Here is a 21,672-nt window from a genome sequence, read left to right on the forward strand (position 1 = left end):
CGCTTGATTTACACCGGCAATACGGATATACATAAATACACGTTTATTACCCAGGGGCTTGTAAGCTATTGTATCAAAGAATTGTAATTATCAAGAATAAATTATTACATCCAGAAATATTTCCGGCAAGGATAACGACGCGTTTTTTACACTCTGATTTTTGCTAACGAATTCGTTCACAGTATCGTTGCTCGTATTTTTCTTGTTATTCACACACACATATGTATATATATACTACCACTTTTGTTACACTGTTTAATTGTAAGTGCATACGTTCGTGTATTACGGCTTACTCACAGTGAATCAGTCCGTTGTGTATTCACGGAACTATAAATTTATTCCCCGAACAGAACTGAACACTAATTGTATACTATTATCGTTATCGTTATGTACTTTTCGTCTCGTCTGCTGATCGAAACTTGCACACTTGTATACTTGCACCAAGGAGTGAAAAGTTTCATTGATCAAACTGCGCATACCTTATCAAACACGTTAGGATTTACAGTCTTCGAAGTCGCCTTGAAACGCGAGACCCGGTTATCTATAATGTTATACGTACAGACGCAAGCACGCATGGAATACTTTTGAATAAAGCATAGAGGCACGTACGATATGATGGATTAATTACGAATTGCAACGGTTAAAACATTCGCATTAGACACAGCGCGTCAAAGTTTCGGCGAGGGTCGAATATTCCTTCATGCCTTATTGACTCAAGGTCAACCCGAGAGTTTTGACCGTTGCTTAGTTTATGCCGTCAATCTTTGCCGTTTGTAAACGATCCTCGATTAAGAACTGTTCAGTTGTGTTGCTACCGCGCACCGCATCAGTACGCGATTTCAAACTCCAAGCTTAACCTGAAAATCACTGCGCATGCGCACATTTTTTTCCTCCCGTTGCAAAACACGTGGTGGTAAAAGTACATACCATGATACGTTACGCGATTTCGGAAGTACGGATAAAGAACCGCGCGAGGATTCTCAATTTATTCCATACGCATCATCCGTTCCATTCGGCTTCTTTACTTCCCTGTTAAGACAAAATCACCCTCAATATTCTATCATCATCGAAACCCTGTATATTATATCGAATAACGGGCAATCGATTTCATTTGAAATTAAACGGCAAAAACAAACGCACGCGTCAACGAACGATGTGACTTACTTCGTGGATGTGACTATCGTGTCGGACAAATGACAGCTGACCCCTGACTACGTTCACGCGGAACCCTAAATCCAGGATTCATGCGTCTGAAGCGACGGTCGGATTAAAGAATTCTTTCGTACTGAGGTTATAGCTGATTAATTCTCAAAATAAATTCGTGATTTACCGGCGGATGGAAACGTGATCGGTGAATCAAAATTTCGCGGACACGGGCCGATCGTTCGTCGATCAACGAGTCTTAGAAGTTGATCCGCGAGATATCTGATGCAACCGTATTCTGTAAAGCGGTGTTAATAAATTTATACGAAATTGATTGAAAGAAAAAAAAGAAGAAGGCGAGAGGTACTCCACTGACGTTCGCAGATACGGAAACCACGTGGTTAATGAACAGAATTCAGACTGCCCGCGACGAACGCTGATGCGAAGCGGAGTTGAGGCGCACCGCGTCGCGACTGGCGCGGACTAAAAAACGACACGATGACCTCATCACTCGCTATGTTCTCTCGCGGCGCGGTTACTAACCGTACTGAAAACGTCGCCACCGTCGTGCCGAGCCGCTCTAATCCGACATCGCGCGCGTACGGTGAAAATATTTTATACCTACGCGTCGTAGGCCCGAAGCCATTTTTTCTGTCACTATATCGCTACGCGACTCGTTTTGCTTTTCGATTCTAAACCTGTTGCGGGACGTTCGACAAATAGTTTTGTCGAACCGAAATCATGCAGACCCGGCTTTTCGAATTTGAATACTTCAACAGACTTTGAGCTGATCAAGCGACGATAGCGCGATTGATTATACAGTCCAGTCGGAATGTACGTTTGAGGTTCAAACGCCGGGGGGGTAAGTAAGTCCAAATTCAGAATTTTGACCAGATTTTGCAGTAGCAAATTCGGCTGCCATTTTGAATTCATGGTTCAAGTCGAACAACATCGATCGTAGACATAAAATTATTGCAACCAAAGTTGTAGAGAATTAAATTTTCTACGAGTTTAGCTGTTACCATTTCTAGTCAGCAATTGAAAATGGGCGATTTATTTGAAAAAAAACAAATTCCACCTTGAATTGAAGATGTAAGCTGAAGTTACTGCAGAATCTTATGGAAATTCTTGATTCGGACTACCGACGACTTCCCCTCAACGATGAGAAAAAGAAAATTGTGCTATAGAAAAAATTTCATCTTCAAATGTTCTTTTTTTTACGTACCTGTAGTTAGCGACTGGATTAATAACAAAACGATAAAAGCACCGGAGTGCAAAGAATAAGAGACACCCTTGAGTCGCAAAAGTCGTCTAACAGACTTTTTCGATTTCTAGACGTCTTTGTTGTTCGGATGTTTTTTGGGCCCCTGCATAATTGTACACACGGGTGGAAAATGGAGTCCCTGGTGGGACAGGCGACGCCGATTGTCGCTACGTTCGTTTTATTATAGCTGGTGGATCCGTGTCGCTGATCGTAGACAAAACGATCGGCCACGGAGCTAGAGGGTCGAATTGGTTTTCAGGACTCCGAGGGGACTCTATAGACGCGTGATAGAATAGCGAGGGGCCAACTCATCTGGATCCTCGACACTCTATATCGCAGCTCTTTACGTCCGATCTTTTTTCTTTTTCATTCCTCTCGACAAATTCACGGCCGGTTATATATCACGTACGTACGTACCGATTATTTTTATTACGAATAGAAACGTGCGGAAGGGCGTTCGCTTCACATGCCCTATATTACTGCAGCGCATCACGATCACGTGTGATTTATTGCAAGTCAACTTTTCACGGCTACTGATGATATAAATAGACATATATATATACATACCTATATAGATATACATATAACGCTGAGATTAACGTTCGTCATTTTTCTTGTCTAGAGTCACTTGTTATATTTCCGCTACACAGACGCAGTCCCCTGAAACCTGTAGCTGATGATCGCGTAATGCGGGATCACCGACTGAATTTCTATCATGTGTCTTTTAATAAGAATAAAAAATTCATCGAGTATAAGTTCAAATTAGGAATAACGAAAATTTTTATACAGAACGTCATTCTTATTCAGAAACGATTGTTAATCAATTCCGCAATCGTGTTGGCGTTGGACTTAAAATCTGATAGTTAGATTGTTGTAAACTCGTGTTATTGTTACATAAGCAACCGTTAGTTTCTGATTTGAATTTTGGAACGTAATAAAACTTGAGTAATATGAACAACAGGACGACTGGAATAAAACCGGTATTACAATTTCTCGTAGCACGAAAACGTATGCATTTTAGTCTTGAAATTTAATTACCACAGTGTCTGCGAAATCCTAGAAACTCGGATGCAAATATACCGTATACTAAGGTTTATTCTGTAATCTGAGAATTTTGCATCCACCTTTCCAAATTTTGAAATTCTGAGTTAAGAATCGAATGTAAGTCACCCGAATGATCTGAGTTTACAATTATAGACACAGTCAATTGCAATAACGGAATTTCACCTCTGAAAATTTGAAAAATTTGAGAAAAAGCATTCCAAAGTTTTACGGTAAGTATGTCAACACCCGATATAATGGATTTCAAAACAGTCGTCAAATAACTGTCGCATGGACCAGAGAAGCTGCTCGATCGTATCGCACTCAATGCTGCAAGACTATTCCTTAGAAGTTTGATATATTCTTGTAACTTCACACGGAACCCGTCACACCTTTGTTTTAACGATTAGGCCAGCGATATATTGTAATATGTATTACCGTCCGCACGTCAGGAATGCGCATGCAAAAGCATGGCTTACATGATTATAGGTATACAAACTACTGTACACGTATACACACGTGCTATGTATACAGACCACGAAGAATACTTCAAATTAGATAACGCTGCACGTTTCGCGCGGTGGCGCAGAGAATTATCTTTCAAGTTCCATAACACCGGAGACGGGGTAATAATATTTCTCATTTTTCTCATTCTGCATCGTTTACAATGCATGCATAAGATAACCTGCAGTTGGTAGACATATACAGCCAGTATCCACTATCCAATATCCACTCAACTTGAATCTCGTTGCCGACCTTTGCCGAGCTAATATATCATATAACAGCCAACCTGGACATAGATCCTCCAATGCAATATATATATGTATTATATAAAAGTATTACCAGCGAAGCAAGAAAGGTCACGTCCTGAGGGTATAATTTGAAAAATAGAATCGAGGTAAGTTATACTGACTTGTGTGAAATACGATTTCAAAAATAATGGAAAAGCATGCAGTTGGTAGGAGAACGAAAATAATTATACCACATCAATTTTTCATTGAGTCTTCGATATTTTATGCCAGTAAATTGCTTCAGGAAAGAAATATTCTACTATGTACCACGAATAAATTGAAACCAGGCCTAGTAATAGAAACATATTTTTCAAATTACAATGCAAATTTTTTGAATCGCATAGCCGTGTGAATAAAGATTAATTTTGTCAATGCGCAGGTATATTGAACTTTTGTTTGCCAATGGAGTGTAAAGCATACACTGTGTAAAAGTATTGATATTACATCAGCTTCGACAATTTTGCAAAGTTCAAAAACCATCCCATCAAATACAGTATGCAACAAACCAAACGCACCTGTCCTTTTTACTTTCTGTAGTAAACTATTCCAATAATTCCTACACAATGAAACCAATAGCAACTTAAGTCACCGATGAAAAATCAAGCCCTCGCAGTTAGAGACATAAGTTTACCAAGAACCCAAAGTGAAACAATGAGTTCTACTTAATTGTTAACTCGTAAAATATTTATTTTGTTGTGAGGTCAAGTACTTGATATTATTTTCAGCAAGATTAATTTTAGTACGTTTAAAAACTACATTTGGAAAAATAAACTATGTTCGATGTAGATATGTTTTCCATACGGAAAATTTATATTTAAACCATTAAATAAGTTTAAAGATCGTAGATTACTGGAATGTACACGATTGCGAAAGAAGTATTGCAGCACCCTTGTATTTCAGAAGCATATAAAAATCATTTGCCAATAATTATTGTGCATATTTCAGAATGATAATACAGTGATAATAACCATAAATCGAGCGAACTCATCGAAATAATTCTGTACTCCCATTAAGCGCAGAACTTCGTTTACTTCGAACTGATATCATTAAGAAGTCGTAAATCTCTTTTATCTCTAGCGTGTCAAAGCGTAAGGACAGTTTGTAAATTTCGCACTCGTTAAAAAATGACAGATCGTCCATGTTCCGATTGGAGGACGACAGGCCAATCAACATTCGTCCGCTCGGTCGGTATACAACACACATGTGTAGGCAACTGTACGTATGCACACGTGTCCCACAGACGCCTGGCCTAACAATAAGTCTAAACAAATAAACTATTCTAGTGGACAGTGGCTAATTTCAACTGTCGCAGATTTAAATATTTTCTATTATAACATAACGGCAGTACATCACTATATTTGGTAAACAGATCAGCATTGGATTTTGAACCAGTCCGAGTCAACACGCCGAATACACGTTATATCCAATTTTAGGTTAGCTTGAGTAAGGTTATGTTACTATCGCAAACGGCTATTTGAGTGAAAACCCAATCGATTAATATTATTTTTCAGGTAACTTGTATCTTGGATTAATAGCGTGAGAGAATGTCAGTTAATTTAGCAATTAAATTAACTAAATTTACTGAAATTCTCTAGTACTATCAGCGTAGATTTACTCGTCATGCCATAAAACTGCTTGACTGCTTTTATTTCTTTGTTTTCTAGTTTTATATAAACTGAACTGTTATCCAGGTTCATGACTGACTTTTAATTGGATTTCCTTTAGAAATGGACTCGGATAAATCAAAAAACAGCAGAGAACTGGATCCAAAAATAAAGATCAAAGTAGAACCGGGTACATCAGGATCAACGGTATTAACAAATGTGAAAATTGAGGCTGGACTACCTTCTACGAGGCTTACTTCATTTAGATCGCCACGAGATTGGACACTAGGCGGGCATGTGAAACTAGAAAAACCAAAAAAACTGTATACTCCAAACTTGAACGTACAACGAAATAAAGCTAAAGAGTAAGCAGGAATCACATTTATACTATTGTTATCAAGGCATCATAGATGTAGTAATCTGTTTTACTTTGCAGTGATCACACTACCGTAAAAAATAATACTAAAGTTCCAAGAGAAAGAGGCCGCGGAAGAGGACAAAGTACAAGAGGTAGAGGCAAAGGAAAAGTCTCGGATAACATTATCCAGGTTAGGTTATCTTTGTTAATCAGAAGTTGGATTACAGTGTTCAAACATTCATGGTTGATTTTTTGTATATATGTACTCTTTGCAGACTGACGGAGTATTCTCCAGTGGTATAGCAGATTCTTCACGAGCCAAAAAAAGATTCAGTAGTTACAGAGATGGTAGCAATTTGAGCGGCAATCGAAGTGCCAGTACTGTTTTAGAAAAACAAAAATTAAATTTAAACCAGAAGATTGATAAAGCTGAAGAAGAAGAGAAACTCAAGCACCTGCTTCGAGATGATTTTATCGAAAATGGAGCTGTACCAGATATGGAAAATGCACCAGTGATGCTACCTATGGCTGATGATGGTCAGTATCAAACCTATTTTAATTAGCCTTCATGCAAGTTTGATGAGACAACTAAACTTCTGTCACTTTTTTTTTGTTCATTTATCATTCCAGCACAGTTATACAAGAAAGAATTCAAGGAAGAACCCCAAGTAATAAGGGCTGATGGATTAGATGAAGATGTGAAACCAGTAATCTTAGAAAACGGAAAAGGTACGTCACAAAAATTATTTTGTAGGAGTTTCCAGATCTATGGAATAAAAAATCTTCAAACAAATGGCAGAAGTAAAATACTTACGGACTGCACATCGATTTGAATCATCAAATTTTAAAGTTCTTAAATTAATTAATTTCTTAATCATAAAATTTGGACTGCTTGAAGTACTTCAAATTTTTTCAGTATTGAAACAAATAATCTTCTAAGAGGAAAAAAAATTATGTCGTGCATGATTACTGTCATTCATTACGAAACGTTGCAATAATAATTAATTCTTAAAATTTTCCATTCTTTCCAGTATCAGAAGAACATAACACAGCAAAAACTTCGTTACCGAAGAAATCGCTAACAGAGGAGAAAAAACTTATCACTATTCCACAAATTGTTGCAAACGAAGCAAATAATTACATTTTACTACAGGTACAACCGATGAAATTATTTTTTTTTTTTTCACTTTGCACAGATATGCCTTGGACTGAACCTTATCCTGTGGCGTAAATTATACGTTGTACTTTACAGTTTCCCGATTGCCTACCTGGACTTAAAACAGATGATGAATTGAGTGATCCAAAAGCGAGAAGAGCAACCGATTTAGGTTCAACAAATCCTAGTGATATCAATCCCAAGACTGAATACTGTACACTGAAAAACTTGAAGGAAGGAATGCTAGGGAAATTACAAATACTAAAATCTGGACAAGCGAGACTTGTTTTAGGGGATAACAAATTAATTGTAGATGTGGGCTCGCACATCAGTTTCAGACAAGTAAGTTCAAGTGAAAAAATTCTGTGATCTTATCAACGTCATCATGTGGGTAAAGGCGTGCATTTGTTGAAACTTTTCTTTTGTTTCAGGATCTAATCGCTGCCAAATTGGACCTTGAAAAACTTGAAGGCGAACTTATTAACCTTGGCTCAGTCAGCAGTACCCTTATTTGCTTACCCGACTGGGAATCAATGTTAGATAATCTTTGAACTTATGAGAAAAGCAAATTTCAATTGTTTTAACTTATTAATTGTACTAGATATTATTCTGGCTGTTGTAAAAATTAAACGAAATCTGAAATTCGAAGCCCTCTCTTGCGTGGGATATCGCAATTGAGGTACTCTTTAAAAAAATCGCAAGTTCATGAAAATCATATTCCATAAAAAAAAAACTCATAAAATGTAGTGCGGAAACATTGGGTGATAAAATTGAGGCCCCGTAAATTTTTTCCTTGTATTATTAAGTTAATTATTTCACATCTCAACTAAAATTTCTAGTGATAATATGATATTTATGTATTTAAACGTGGAAAAAAAGTTACAAGTTTTTCTTAGTTGAAACAATTTTTATTTCACGGACACGCGATTCATACGATTTCACAATGTTAGGTATGCTCTTCGATTGTCACACATCCTTTCACATGTCAACTTAATTTACAAATTAATTGATTATTTCACACTGCATGGTATGAACACTTTTTGGCAATCAGAAACGTAAAAAAAACTTTTACCTCTAGTTTGAATTTCTGATTGCATGAGAATTACAACAAAAAACGAGTTGTAAAATTACTAGCATAGATACAATCAACTATTGTAAGTTTTAGTTTTAGTTTTTTATGGTACTTTTTTTTTATAAATACCAAATTATTTTTTAATGGTAATACCAAAGAAGTTGCCTCAAAAATTGCAACCGCAGTCTGTTAAAATACAAAACCGTTAATTATCAGTTTTGTTTGTTGGATCGGGTGAATCGTTACTTTGGCATAGCCAACCTAAGAAATAACAGCCTATAATTATTTGAAATACGCCAACTTCTCTGACATTATCTTGCATGAATTACGCACAATCCATTTAGTCACTTTGTTCAATACTGTGTCCTTTCTTCATAGATTTCAAGGCTTTTTCGCGTAGTTTTTTTTCGAGTTCTTCCGTGTTCCCCTCACTTGCATCCGATTCTTCAGACTCTACAGCCTTCTTTTTTTTATGCTTACGATGTTTCTTATGCTTTTTGTGTTTTTTGTGCTTTTTATCTTTCTTTTTCTTCTTTTCCTCCACTTCACTATCCTGTTATCCAAGAAAAACAAGAGAAACAAAAAACAAATTAGATTCAGCGAAAGTTTGGCTTCCGGTATCTTCAATTCATAACATTTATGTCGTATTAGACCTACACAGTTATTTTATGCAAGGCAGAATCCAAGTAACTTAATTTATATGCTACCCAAAAATCATTAAATTCTCACCTCAGATTCGCTTGTACTTGTCTTCATTTTCTTTTTGCGTTTCTTCTTTACCTTCTCGTCGTCACTGCTATCTTCTACCTTTTTCTTTTTCTTACTTTCTCGCTCTACAATTTCTTCATCGTCCGAACTGGAATCCCGCTTGGCTTTCTTTAATTTGGACCTTCCCTCATCGTCGCTGGTTGATTCTTTTCTCGACTTCCTACTTCTCGACTTTGCATCCTCAGACGAGCTGTCTCGACGCTTTCTCGACTTTTTCGGTTCATCGTCAGAGCTGGAGTCTTTTTTCGACTTTCTTGACTTAGATTTCTCCTCTTCTAATTTTGATATTTTCTTCAATTTCATTTCATCTTCATCAGACGTGGAATCTTTTCGCACCTTTTTAGTTTTTCGTAGATCTTCCTCAATTTCCCTCTTTGACCGCTTTCTTGATTCTATGTCGCCACTGGTATCACGTTTTCGAGTATCCCTGCGATCCTTACTACGATCATCCAGCAAATCTGTTCAATGAAAATTTGGACATACATGAATTTAAATCAATGACATTGAAATTGCGTTCAACTTTGTCATCAATTCTGTGGATGATTAAATTGCTTATATTATATTATTAATTCACAATATCACATCCATTTTGTGTGAAAGTATAAACGATTAATCATAGTGAGTTTCAAAGTTTCACATCAATGGTTCTCTATTTTTAATTAGATAAGACCTTAGTAATTTGCAACGGATTTGCAATACAGTAGAACCACGTTTATCCGAGGTAATAAGGGGAGAGCATACCTCGGATGAGTGAAATCTCGGATGATACGGAAAACATGTGCAATCCAAGCCACTGTAGTTCACAAGAAACTTTCACAAGTTTATGCATGTTCAAACAATGTAGCAACACAAAACTATTTTATACATGTCGGAGAAGAATAAAGAGGATACATCATCAAGTGAATTCGAAACTTGAATGAGTCCGCCGTATCAAGCGTCAAGCATTATTCAACATGTGTTAAGAAATTTTCGTCTCTTCAAGCACCAGTAAGAATATAATGTGTAGGTGAAATGTTTACATCTGAAATTCTTGATTCTTGATGGGAAGCCACGTAAGACAAGCAAAGCCGTCTAATTAATGATATGCGGATGTGCAAATCATTTTTTTACGAGAAGAATATTGTTGAAAGAATGTAAAATTCGAAAATTTGGTGATTTCGAAAAATCAACGATGGAGCCAGTAATCGAACCTGGCGTCTAGAGAGAGGAAATTCACTGGTGATGAGAGAAATTAATGACAACAGAGTCAGGGCGGCTAGGTGGTCTAGTGGAGTAAATCTCCGGTAAAGCATCTCTAGACGCCAGGTTCGATTCTTGACTCCGTCGTTGATTTTTCGAAATCACCAAATTTTCGAATTTTACATTCTTTCAGTTGTTCAACATGCTTTGAATATAGAACAAACAAATGGTTTGTTTATAACAACGCTTGGATAAAATCGACAGTCATGGAAAAGCAAGCGAATTGACAGGACGTGTTCACCCTCTCCGCCTTTCCGAGGCTTCACCCCAACATACATATAAAGCAAAACGGATTATTCCGTTTTGTCCAAGATTGTCCGTATTATCCGAAGATACACCTCGGCCAATTCAGTGTTCGAATGAAATGGGCGTCTCGGATAATGCGGAACATCGGTTAATCGAAGGTCGGATAAGCGAGATTCTACTGTATAAGGTTCGTCATTATGTCCCGTGAAATTGGACTTTTCAAACGTATTCCACATAGTATTCCAAATACGCGTCGAAGTTTTTATCACCAAATATAACTCAAGAAACGTTTATACAAATAATAAACTTTTCGAAACAATATGGTAATAATGAATCATGTCTACTTACCAGACCTCCCAGCATCTCTGCTCTTTTTAGATTTGCTATCAACGTGCTTTTTGTCATCTTCGGATTCAGAACTAGATTCGACTTTACTTTTGTCCGATTTGTCGTCGTCTGTTGATTCCTTTCGAGATTTCCTTGATTTCTCGATCCGTTTTTCTTTCTTCTTGTCTAAAATTGTAAATCAGGATTGATTGAGGATAGCTAAATGACTGAATGATTAATATATTTTCAACAAAATGTAATCAAGGTTCATTGTACGTGTCTTAACAGTTTATCAAAGGTAAATGAAATGAAATCGCATTTAGAAAGTTCTTAATTTCGAGTAACTGACTGATTCTATACAGATAAATATTTTCATTGCTGTAAATCTTACTTTCATCATCGCTGTTTTCGGAGATTGAAGATTCATCCCTCCTGTCTCTTTTTATTCTCTTGTTTATTTCATCAACTGATTTCTTCTTCAAGGACGGAAGTTCAACCAATTTGTGAGTTAGTTTTTTATCGTCAGCTGTAACCTTGAGCAACTTCAATGGTCTCTCTTCTTTCTTCAGCTGGAAAACATCACTGGACGAAAGAGCAGTTTCTACAGACTTAGGTGAATCGTCTTTATTATCTCTGGAACCAATATATAATGATTTGTTAGATCTTCATAAATCCTCATCAATTTGAAATGATTACATACAACTTCTATTAATGTTACCTAGATGGAGTTTGTTTAATCCTGGCTGCAGCAGCTATGATGTCTTCAGTTTTTTTAAACGGTGATGGGGTTCGAGACAAGCTCTTTGAGAACTAGAACAAGATAGGTATACTCATTAGATAATGTTCATGATCGTGATAAATATATAAATGCATGCATGGAATGATCGTTGAGTAATGAAGAATAAAAATATAATAATTACCCTGTGCCTCGTAACAGGAAGTATTGTAGTTGGCGGTTTTTTGGGTGAAACAATGGTTTCTAATTTTTTTGGGACAACAGGTTCAATTTTTCGAACTTCTTTCTCCGGACGTATAATTGGAACTTCTTCTTTTGAAATCTTTTCCTTTTCTTTTTTCTTGTTGACGTCTTCTAAAATTTCTCGCTCTTTCACTTCCTGCGTTGGTTGTTTTATTTCCGGTAACCTTCTGCTAATTAAACATTGATTACAATTAATTTTTTTCAATCAATCATTGTGCCAAAACTGGACAAAGTTTTATACATAAGTACACTGTAACATTTCCTTTGTATAGAATCTGATTACCTCAAAGTTCAACCTTTAATCGATAAAATAACACTATTTATATCCGGTCTATAGATTAGACATACATAACATTTGTCTGCAACATAATACTCTTATACAGAGATCTTGTGAAATGTATCCTTCCAAGCTGCGAGAGGCGTCACAATACTTTACATTAACTGTTGTTAGTTGGCCCCCCCCCCCTAGAGTATAATGGGATCACATCACATGATTTTTTCAGTATGCGCTGTGTCGATATTAGGTTCAAATTTCTTAAATTTGCTTTGAGATACTTTTTGTATTAATTTTCAACATATTTCAAAAAACATCAAAGCTACTGTGATTTTTTTGGCTTAACAATCATCATAAGGATAAATGCAGAAAACATATTTTTCCGTTGAAGCTTAACAAGAATAAGAATACACCGAACTCAACGTGAAAAATTGGACTAAATCGGAGCGACTTGAAGATATGGAAAAAAATTGTACAACTAATTCTATTTCTGTTATTTCGAATGTTTTCTTCTTTCTTCAAGCTTCTTTCTCTTTCAATTTCTGACTTGCAGATTTTCCGCCACATACATTTACTTTTGTATAGCATTTACACATGCAAGCAATCATAACACAAATTATAGTGTGATTAACTTGATAAAAAAACAAATTCATGCTTCAAAAATCGCGATCAATACGTCACTCACCTGGTTGATTGTTCCTCATCACTAGAGGAACTACTCTCTGTACTTTGCGAGCTACTTGATTTAGATCGTCCGTTTCGCAACATCTTCTGAGGTCTCCTCTCATCCTGTTTCTTGGCAGGTTCATCTACCACAGGTTTCTTCTCCTTTGGTTTTTCCCTCACCTCCTTATCTGGAGATCGCTTGTAGGGCTTAGAACGCTCCAACGATGATTTGGGCTCCTTCGACCTTGCTCTGGATCTATCAGGTGACGTCTTACGGTCTTTGTTTTCCTTTGGTTCTCGGGACCTGTCGCGCCTGCTAGATCTGTCACGGGAGGAAGATCTATCGTACCTGTTCGATCGATCCCGACGTTCCGGTGACCGTCTGCTGTCTCGCCGGTCAACGGATCTGTGCCGATCGTGTCGTTCGGACGACCTTCTTCGGCGATCAGGTGATGACCTCCATCTGCGTCGATCCCCTGGGCTAGGTGAACGTCGACGATCATATCTTCCTGGGCTACGACGCGGTGGGCTTCTGGTTGTAAAGAAAACTGTTTAAGAAACTTTGTCTACAAAACCAGAGCAATACGCAGACTTGTGTACAAAACTTTCCGAGTTTTCTGATATTGTCGAAATTTCCAGATTTTTCATAACACTCAAACTGTACATGTGCAAGTTTAGAGGTCCGTCAGTATGTGATTCAATGTCTTTATTGGGTTTACTCAGTTGTATGAGAATCTTAAATAATCCCTTTTCTATACATGTGCACACAATATCAGGAATCTAAATTAAATATGTTACCTTCGTCGGCTTGGAGCTCTCCGCACAGATGGTGGCCTCATGCTTCTCCCACCACTGTATCGATCAACCCTGTCTCTTTCTCTATCCCTGTCACGATCGCGATCGCGATCCCGCCTCCTGTCTCGCTCTTTTTCAAAAGACGATCGTCTGAAAGAATAATGGCATGATTATATATAATTGATAAAGATATTTTATGCTCATTATAAAAGTTTAAGATGTTTTCAGTGTAATACCTTCTGTTTCTATCTCGGGATCTGTCCCTATCTTTAGATCTATCATTCCTGGGTGAAGGGCTCCTTCTTTTAGGAGCAGATTTTCTTTCACGACTTGAATCAGAATCACTACCACTTTCATCTTTATTGGTCTTTCTGTAAGATCGTTTAGCTTGCACACCATCTTTTTTCTTACGGATTTCAAAATCGTTTTTGTCTTTTGCTCCTTTCTCTATGTCTGATCCTGAACTACTGCTCGAACTCACATCACGCTTCCTATTAGAGTCAATATGTTCTTTTCGTTTTTCGGGAGTCTTGGATCGTGATTTCGATGACGCCGAATCGCTTGAATCAGACCGTGATTTTCTAGACTTGCTGCGATCAATGCTCTTTGATCTTGATTTCTTGGAACGAATTGGCGATTTTGAACGTGATTTTCTCGATTTTGAAATAGGAGACTTCGATTTTGACCTTCTTGACTTTGATCGATCTTGAGATCGTGATCTTGACCTTCTGGTTTTTGACTTGGACCGAGATCGTCTTGTTCGTGATTTAGAACGTGATCGTCGTGATTTTGATACAGGCGATCGTGACTTCTTAGATTTTGAAATCGGCGATTTTGACCTGGATTTTTTCGATTTACCAGCAGGTGACTTTGATGGTGATTTTTTGGAAAGTTTTTCTGCGAGTTCTACAGATGGAGAACGGTTTATCTTTTTCTTGCCGTCAGCGATGCTCATTAGCTTTGCTTGTAGCCGTGATATAGCAACTGCTGCCTCTCTGAAGGAATAAATTTATTAGGTTCGACTATTTTCAAAATCATTAGTATACGGTTGACTCTATTCAAATGTAAGAATCAATACAATTTTGAATTATATACTACTAGGTCTGAAAACTCACGGTTTAGTTTTAACAGGCATTAGCGGTATTGCATTGTCAAGTTGAGGCGAATCTTCTCTTTCAGTTTTGACCTCAGTCATTTCTTTACCGTTGTCCTTTGATGAGGATTTTGCCGGTGATCTTGAACTTGATCTTCTTTTACGGCTTGAACGATCTCTATCTCTATGGCGATCCCGTGATCTGCTCCGTTTATTCCTGCATTAGAACCTTACTTGAATTTGTGACGCAATTTAAATAATCGTTAATACTTTTAAATCTTGTAAAATAATAAAAAATGTTAGACATAGGACACACGACATGTTATATAGGTATTAAAAGTTGTTATAAGATACATTATGATTGACGTTCAAGCATTATACAAGTGGAAATTTACAAGGGTAATTTAAGGAAAGGTTACTGTAATCAGGGAACTTTGGTAATATGGGGGAACTCGTGCTACTGTCAAAAAACACTAATTTGGTGTCCCACTTTGAATTCGTTGCAACTTATGTATGTTGTAGAATATTGAAAACTAAAAGACACGTATTGTTTTTTTTTATTGGTGGAAGACCAATTTAAAAGGGTGAAAACGATCCCCAAAGATGGGCAACCACTAGGGTGATACCTTCATGCGCTTGATGTATTTGAATGAAACCAACACTGCAATGTTTCTATTGATGAATGAAACATTTTAGCGTTGGTTTTATTCTAATACATCAAGCGTTGCTATCCGTAACTGAGAAACCATCCCACTGAATGTCCATCTTTGCAAGTCATTTTTCCCCCTTTAAATAGTTTTTCAGCTGATAAAAAACAATACGTACCTCTTAACTTTCAATGTCCTACAACATACATGAGTTGCAACGAAATCGGTGGGATACACCAAACTGATGTTCCTTGTATGTAGAGCTGTTCAGTGTTGGAAATTTGTATCAACTTGTAATATAAATAATTAATCTAGTATAAAAAAAACAGCTAGTTCGGTATTAAGTACAATGGTAATTCGTATGTATTTCAGTATTTCGAACTCTGTATTGACAAACGATATCATTATTCAATAATCCTTCAGTGGAGTTTGGATTCAGTTAAGACGTATGCCGGAAAATTGAATGATATACCATTAACACAGGAAGACAAGAAGGATAGCAGCGAATGACACAATTCCACCAATAATATACAAACAAACAGTGACCATTGAAGACAGTGCCAAAAAAATTCGAAGCAGAGTTAAAAATAAAAGTTGTACAAATTTAAATGACTGACCTGTCCCTGTCACGATCTCGGCTACGATCCCTTCGTCTTTCTTTAGATGATCCTCGGTCTTTTTCTTCTTTCTTCAACTTTGCTGATTCTGCATCATCCTTTTCCTTCTCGCGTTCTTTTTCCTTTTCTTTCTCTGCTAGCGATGCTTGCAGCTTCTCTTGTTCTTCCTGTTAATAATATTTCATACTTTAAGAACAAAGAAAATCTTTGCACTTCTCACAATTACAAACATGAATAAATTACTAGCTTGATGGTGAATATAAGGAGTTACAATTCAAAATTGTTTTCGTCAAGCATTTACACGTATTCATGCGCACTGAATAAAGATTACAGCTAGCAACAATAAAGTTGTAAAACTGTGCCGATATTAGCTGAACCATGCAATTCCTCACGGTTACAACTAGATCATCTGTAAAAACCTACAATGCTTGTCAGACATTTTTTTTTAGTCATCAACAAACAGCAGTTCAATTGATAAACAATAGATCACGTTTACAGAGTCAAGGCTGTCTTAGATGCAGCACCATCTGATTATAATTGGCATGTTCAAAAATGGTATGGAATTCACTCCTCCTAAAGTCAGTATACACACCTATACCAGGTGAAGTATAATATTCAAAAGGTGATTTTACTTGATAAGTTTATGCTATGAAAATTTCGAGAGTAATACATAGAAAGTATAGTTACCAGACGTTTCTTGATTTGATCTTTCTTCTGTTGCAAAAAAGCTTCTGGGATGCCAGTGATGCTTTCTTGTGCAGAGACCAACAGGTCCCAAAGTTCGCCCATGAATGATCGGGCATTTCTGCCAGTCAGGAAACCTGTCAGATTGATCTGCATTTTTCGAGGATCAGGAAACTGTAAAGTACATAGTTTTTGGTGTGAATTATAGGCAATATTCCATAAAATTTTCATTCATATAAAAAAAAAAAAAAAAATTGTGCCCATATAAAAATTCAGCGAACTGCAATTTTAGGGCAATATCAGAACTGTTAAAACTATAATTATAATCCATTACCTGAACCTAAATTAGTAAAAAAATGGTCCTAAATCAGAATAGCGTGAAAAATATTGTTTCTCAAATTTTATTGTAAACAATTCCTCAGTAAACATAGATGCTTTTCCCCCTCGAAAAGCACAAAAGCTTGTTAGAACCCTAAAACGTCAATCTTACCACAACTGTAGTTATCAAGTATCCGCAGCTCAGATCATTTCACATCGATGATGCCTAAATAAAAAACTAATATAAAAACAGAAATATCATTACAAACAGCTGATTACGAGAATGTGATTTTGAAATGTTACGGTGGTACAAAGCTATAATGTAAAAATATTGATTAGACACGTGGATACAATGATTATTAGCTGAAAAACGAAGAATCGATAGAAAAGTATAAGTATATATCATCAAGAAACCAACCTGTCATAATGACAAGGATTGTCACAACATGTGCGAATATGATGCTTGTCTACCAATCCCACTCTCCAAGCTTTGATCACTTCACTTCCACCTTGAAAGGATGGACAGTTGAGATCGAACAGCAATAGTTCAGAAAGTCCCTTCCCCCCCCGTTGACTAAAGAAGAGCCGCAGGTGTGTCTTCAATGTTGGGTCGCTCTCATTGGTCAACGGTGACCCTGACCAAGGCCTGCAGATGTTTGTCATCTTTGGAATGAAGGGAAACTGCCGGTGATAACCAAGGTCCATGGTTCAAGGCCACCAAGGCCTTTCTGCTGCGTCGACAGCCAGTCAGTTGAATTGCCTCGGAAGAGGCAACTCGGTTTCCACGAAGAGGTGGTGCACGCGTCAACATGACGCAAAGCCTTGATTGAGGCTCTCCAGGATGATGAGGAACTCGTTCGCACGGACAAGATGTTGCAGTAGAAAAACGTAGCTGGTCTCTGGGTGACGATGACGGGGAATGGTGACTCCGCTAAGGCGGAGGTTGCTAGATGGTGAAGAATCGGCAACTGCGGCAGCTGTCCTTAGCTGCTGATGCGATGTGGTACGACGTAGAAGACGGATCACGCTATGGTTGACGGTTGATAGAAAGGCGGCCAATCGGATGCAGAGAGGAACACATCCGAATGCCATTGGGACAAAAGGGTTGAGCCCCCGCAACGGTTTCTACTTATAATAATGGGGAATTCAAAGAGACGTGATAAGACTTGTCATATATAGTGCAATTCAACAATTTTCACCTACGCACTTCACTTTTTTTTTTTTATGTCAAAGTCTGCTTTGTTTTGTTAAATCTACCGCTAAGATCACTACATTACATAGAAGGAATGATACTTCCAAATTTAATTATTAAGGCTGTTACATGATGATGTTGCGATAAATAAATTTCACGTCCTTCAGAAAGGCAATAATACGTTCTGCTTCATTTTTTCCTTGCTGAGCAAGAAATGCATTGTTTGACCAATGAGTAGGATGTTTATGAGTGTTTCAACACCAAATTAGCATCCCAAGATTCATTCATTGTAATAGTAGCAAATTTAAGAATTTAAAGCTATTAGAAGGTGCGAAACTACATCTTATTGTCAATAATATGACAATTCTAGGTTTCTCAGACATGAATGACAATTTTGATCAGGACAATTCTGAAGTTACACAAAATGACGATGCATCAAAAAAGTACAAAACAAGTCTAACCAAATTTGCTAAAATCATACAACTCAAACCTTTCGAAACTTTAATCATAAAGTATTTGCCAAAATGTTTTCTGTAATCCAAGATAAGATTCTTGAACTGGAAACATTCATATCAAATCAGGTGCTACATAAACGATGAATTCATTCCAAAGATATGTGGGACTTTTACCCGAAATATGGATTTATGCTTTCACAGTTCGAATGTTTTAGTTGATTTGAACAATAAAAATCAAAACAAAAGTAATCAAATCATTAAACTGATTTTTATCAATGATAATACAATTATTATTTTTTATTGCGCAGTAATTCTCTTGGTCAGGGGCCATATCAGACAGACTACTGTAAATTTACAAGATTGAAGTCAGTGATATTACTGTAACAAAACATTGAAAAAAGATTACTAGGTTGCAATTGTAGATTGACTTCGAAAAAGTTTAGTTTCCAAAGTATGAAAAATTTTGCCTTACGATGTACTGAATTTCAAAAAATCCCAACGTTACAGAATAGCGTATTTTGAAAAAAAAAAAATAATGTATTATTATATTAATATTCCAAACATCAACCTCATGTCTATTTATCAAAAGATCTTATAACGTGGACTGATTGTTTCAACTATTTTTTGAATCTACGCTCAATTGGAAGAAAAAACCAATGTATTTGTATAATATTTACTAGAAAGACTGTTCTTTGAGCCCTGAATTTATTTTTCTGCGTTATAAGTATGTTTTTAAAATTAAATGACTGGTGTTTTGAAACAGAAACAGAGATACTCATATTTGAGATGTGGAAATATATCATTGGACAAATTTCTTTGAGGAAACATTCTAGACATGTGATCGCCATCGCCATTGCCAAGCGTTTCTTGCAATTTTTATCGAACTCCATGATTGTGTACAGCAGAATTATTGAGAAAACTGCATACCATAATTCAGTTATCACCCAACAGAATTACTGAGCCAAATTTCTTCGTTGAAGTTATTGAAAACTTAATGAAAAACACCTTACAATTATCGGTTTGACATTTTTGTAACTGTCAAGATGAAGTGCACATAATTCATTGGTACGAGCAGCTGAGTGTGATCGCATATCTTTTTGTCCGGACTATATCTATGATAATGTGTGTCAAAGTAAATGTTCTATGCTGAGGGGAAAAAGCCGAGTATACAAACTGCTTATTCAATTATTTAGACCATTCTATCCATTTAAATCAAAAAGAAAATAAGTAACGATTTAAAACAAAAAGGATATTCTAAATGTTCTTACCTTTTCCTCCAGCTGGTTGTAGACGAACTCAACCACTACATCATCTTCCATGCCAAGGATCTGATTTATTTTGGTAGTAATCCAGGGCTTAATAACATCCAATTTTACTTTGCTCATGTCTACCTGTAATTTGTAATTATTTTTTTTCAATACTCGTACCGTATCATTCACTTTTGATTGAAATAAAATGATCTAGTAACCTACTCACAGCTAATAAAGTACAAGGTTGAACTTAGTAACGTAATTTATTACAATGCTGAAGTTAGTAACGTTAACGTATGAAAAAAATCATTATTGCGCAATTTTAGAATAACTTTGAAGGAGTTGGCTTTTTAAAATAAGAGTATGTTTACTTGATCACAGTTTACTACATTTCAGACATTCCTAAAGGTGCAAAGTAATGATTTCTCCTAAACATGCATCGTTACAGTAATGTTACCAACTTCATCCCCATAATTTATTGATGTCCTGTTCAAGTAGAGACAAGAAAATCACTAAGTTTTCAGTGTTAGCAAACTACGTACCAAGTGACGTTACACATGATTCGTTGACATTAATTCAAAATACATTACCGATATGCAATGGTATTGAAAGACGAAATATTGAAACTAATTACTGTCCGTTTACTAAAAGAAAGGTTAGAGATGAATCCTAAGAAACCGGATTAAAAAAATACACAAGTATTGGCTTGACAGTAAGATCGTCATTATAGAATAAAGGTTCATTAGATGTGATGACACATGACTATTGATAAGAGTGAATATGTGAATATGTTAAAATATCACAAAAGTGCCGCGTGCTGCAAGGGAGTTGCGTTTCATGTATATTTCACAACACTCTAAACGCGTCAGACATTAACAGCATGGTTCTTACTTCACGTGTATGTTTTGGATTTGGATTGCAACCGAATATAATAATTCATAAAAGCTTTGACTGCAGTTCAACTGATCTATGCTTGTCCGGACATCGGTTAAAAATTCAAGACACGTCCGCAGCATTAAAATATTAACGGAAAGTATTTCAGTTGTGAAAATTGACTGAAAGTGGCGAGTCACTCACGAGGGGCTTCGAATGAAACCCCATTATGAAATACTAATATATTTTTAGTTGGATCTGGAAAGTTCAATTGCTAAGTATAACCCTACCTTTTGAGTTAGAGAATCACCAAATTTCATCTGCTTCAACAATTTCTTCTCCTTATCGCTGAACCGCGTATCCTGCGATGCCGTGGTCCCCTGTAAATACATATGCAAAAACAGTTAGTGAAGATAACACACAATGTAAAGATGTGATATTGTATGAAAAATACGCGCAAGATCTCACCGTGTACATCATCTCTGCCGGTTGTTACAATCGCTGCTAAGCCTGAAATTGGACGAGGGCGAAAGGCCTGCTGCGCGTTGTGTACGCTCGGGAACAGTAAACCTGTATTTTAAGGTTGCAGAAGAAACGGCATAATGACGTTGAGTCACTAGGAAATATAATTTTAGATGGTGGAGTGAAACGTACCCAGTTGATGATATTTTTAGCGACAAAATATGTACGATTATTTCGTTTCAGCACACATTCGCAAACAACAGTTGACTCTGCGATACTAGTCAATCTAACAACATGGCTATGGCTAATGGCTGCGGCGATGCTGCTTACTTTTCCTGCTTACATTGCTGCCGCACGG

General features: G+C 36.7%; 2 protein-coding genes across 11 annotated transcripts; one reads left to right on the forward strand and one right to left on the reverse strand.

Annotated features, from left to right (window-relative positions):
• The first annotated feature begins 4,235 nt into the window (after nucleotides 1-4,235).
• RpIIIC53 (RNA polymerase III subunit C53) lies at nucleotides 4,236-8,589 on the forward strand. Of its 4 annotated transcripts, none has more exons than XM_046609849.2 (8): nucleotides 4,236-4,346; nucleotides 5,965-6,208; nucleotides 6,280-6,391; nucleotides 6,477-6,738; nucleotides 6,832-6,930; nucleotides 7,233-7,354; nucleotides 7,454-7,699; nucleotides 7,789-8,589. In XM_046609849.2, exons 2-8 carry the CDS (start codon nucleotides 5,967-5,969, stop codon nucleotides 7,906-7,908), a joined length of 1,203 nt encoding a protein of 400 aa, XP_046465805.1. In that variant the 5' UTR covers nucleotides 4,236-4,346; nucleotides 5,965-5,966; the 3' UTR covers nucleotides 7,909-8,589. The 4 variants fall into 4 exon arrangements, with proteins under 4 accessions (XP_046465805.1, XP_046465779.1, XP_046465788.1 ...); XM_046609823.2 differs by lacking the exon at nucleotides 4,236-4,346 and adding an exon at nucleotides 5,441-5,750; XM_046609832.2 differs by lacking the exon at nucleotides 4,236-4,346 and adding an exon at nucleotides 5,441-5,682.
• Nucleotides 8,244-21,668, reverse strand: Srrm1 (Serine-arginine repetitive matrix 1). 7 transcript variants are annotated; one of them, XM_046609766.2, is made up of 16 exons: nucleotides 21,507-21,668; nucleotides 21,321-21,422; nucleotides 21,143-21,232; nucleotides 19,998-20,120; nucleotides 16,768-16,938; nucleotides 16,081-16,247; nucleotides 14,839-15,033; nucleotides 13,960-14,718; nucleotides 13,727-13,873; nucleotides 12,948-13,457; nucleotides 11,930-12,158; nucleotides 11,728-11,819; nucleotides 11,401-11,642; nucleotides 11,031-11,195; nucleotides 9,159-9,655; nucleotides 8,244-8,982 (listed from the first exon to the last, which is right to left on the reverse strand). In XM_046609766.2, the coding sequence occupies exons 2-16, from the start codon at nucleotides 21,330-21,332 to the stop codon at nucleotides 8,770-8,772; spliced, it is 3,612 nt and encodes a 1,203-aa protein (XP_046465722.1). In that variant the 5' UTR covers nucleotides 21,333-21,422; nucleotides 21,507-21,668; the 3' UTR covers nucleotides 8,244-8,769. The 7 variants fall into 7 exon arrangements, with proteins under 7 accessions (XP_046465722.1, XP_046465758.1, XP_046465751.1 ...); XM_046609802.2 differs by having other exon boundaries at nucleotides 11,930-12,155; nucleotides 13,278-13,460; XM_046609795.2 differs by having other exon boundaries at nucleotides 13,278-13,460.
• Between the last annotated feature and the right edge of the window lie 4 nt (nucleotides 21,669-21,672).

The sequence above is a fragment of the Neodiprion pinetum genome, chromosome 1 (assembly GCF_021155775.2).
Source record: "Neodiprion pinetum isolate iyNeoPine1 chromosome 1, iyNeoPine1.2, whole genome shotgun sequence".
Taxonomy (NCBI): Eukaryota; Metazoa; Arthropoda; class Insecta; order Hymenoptera; family Diprionidae; genus Neodiprion; species Neodiprion pinetum.

Bases quoted from the DNA above. Each gene is read 5' to 3' on its own strand.
- RpIIIC53 (XM_046609849.2), top strand. From the start codon at position 5,967: ATGGACTCGGATAAATCAAAAAACAGCAGAGAACTGGATCCAAAAATA. The intron at 6,209-6,279 runs GTAAGCAGGAAT...TTTACTTTGCAG, and splicing joins CAACGAAATAAAGCTAAAGA to TGATCACACTACCGTAAAAA. The intron at 7,700-7,788 runs GTAAGTTCAAGT...CTTTTGTTTCAG, and splicing joins CGCACATCAGTTTCAGACAA to GATCTAATCGCTGCCAAATT.
- Srrm1 (XM_046609752.2), bottom strand. The intron at 12,159-12,947 runs GTGAGTGACGTA...ATGTTTAATTAG, and splicing joins GATGAGGAACAATCAACCAG to CAGAAGGTTACCGGAAATAA. The intron at 11,820-11,929 runs GTAATTATTATA...ATCTTGTTCTAG, and splicing joins TTCCTGTTACGAGGCACAGG to TTCTCAAAGAGCTTGTCTCG.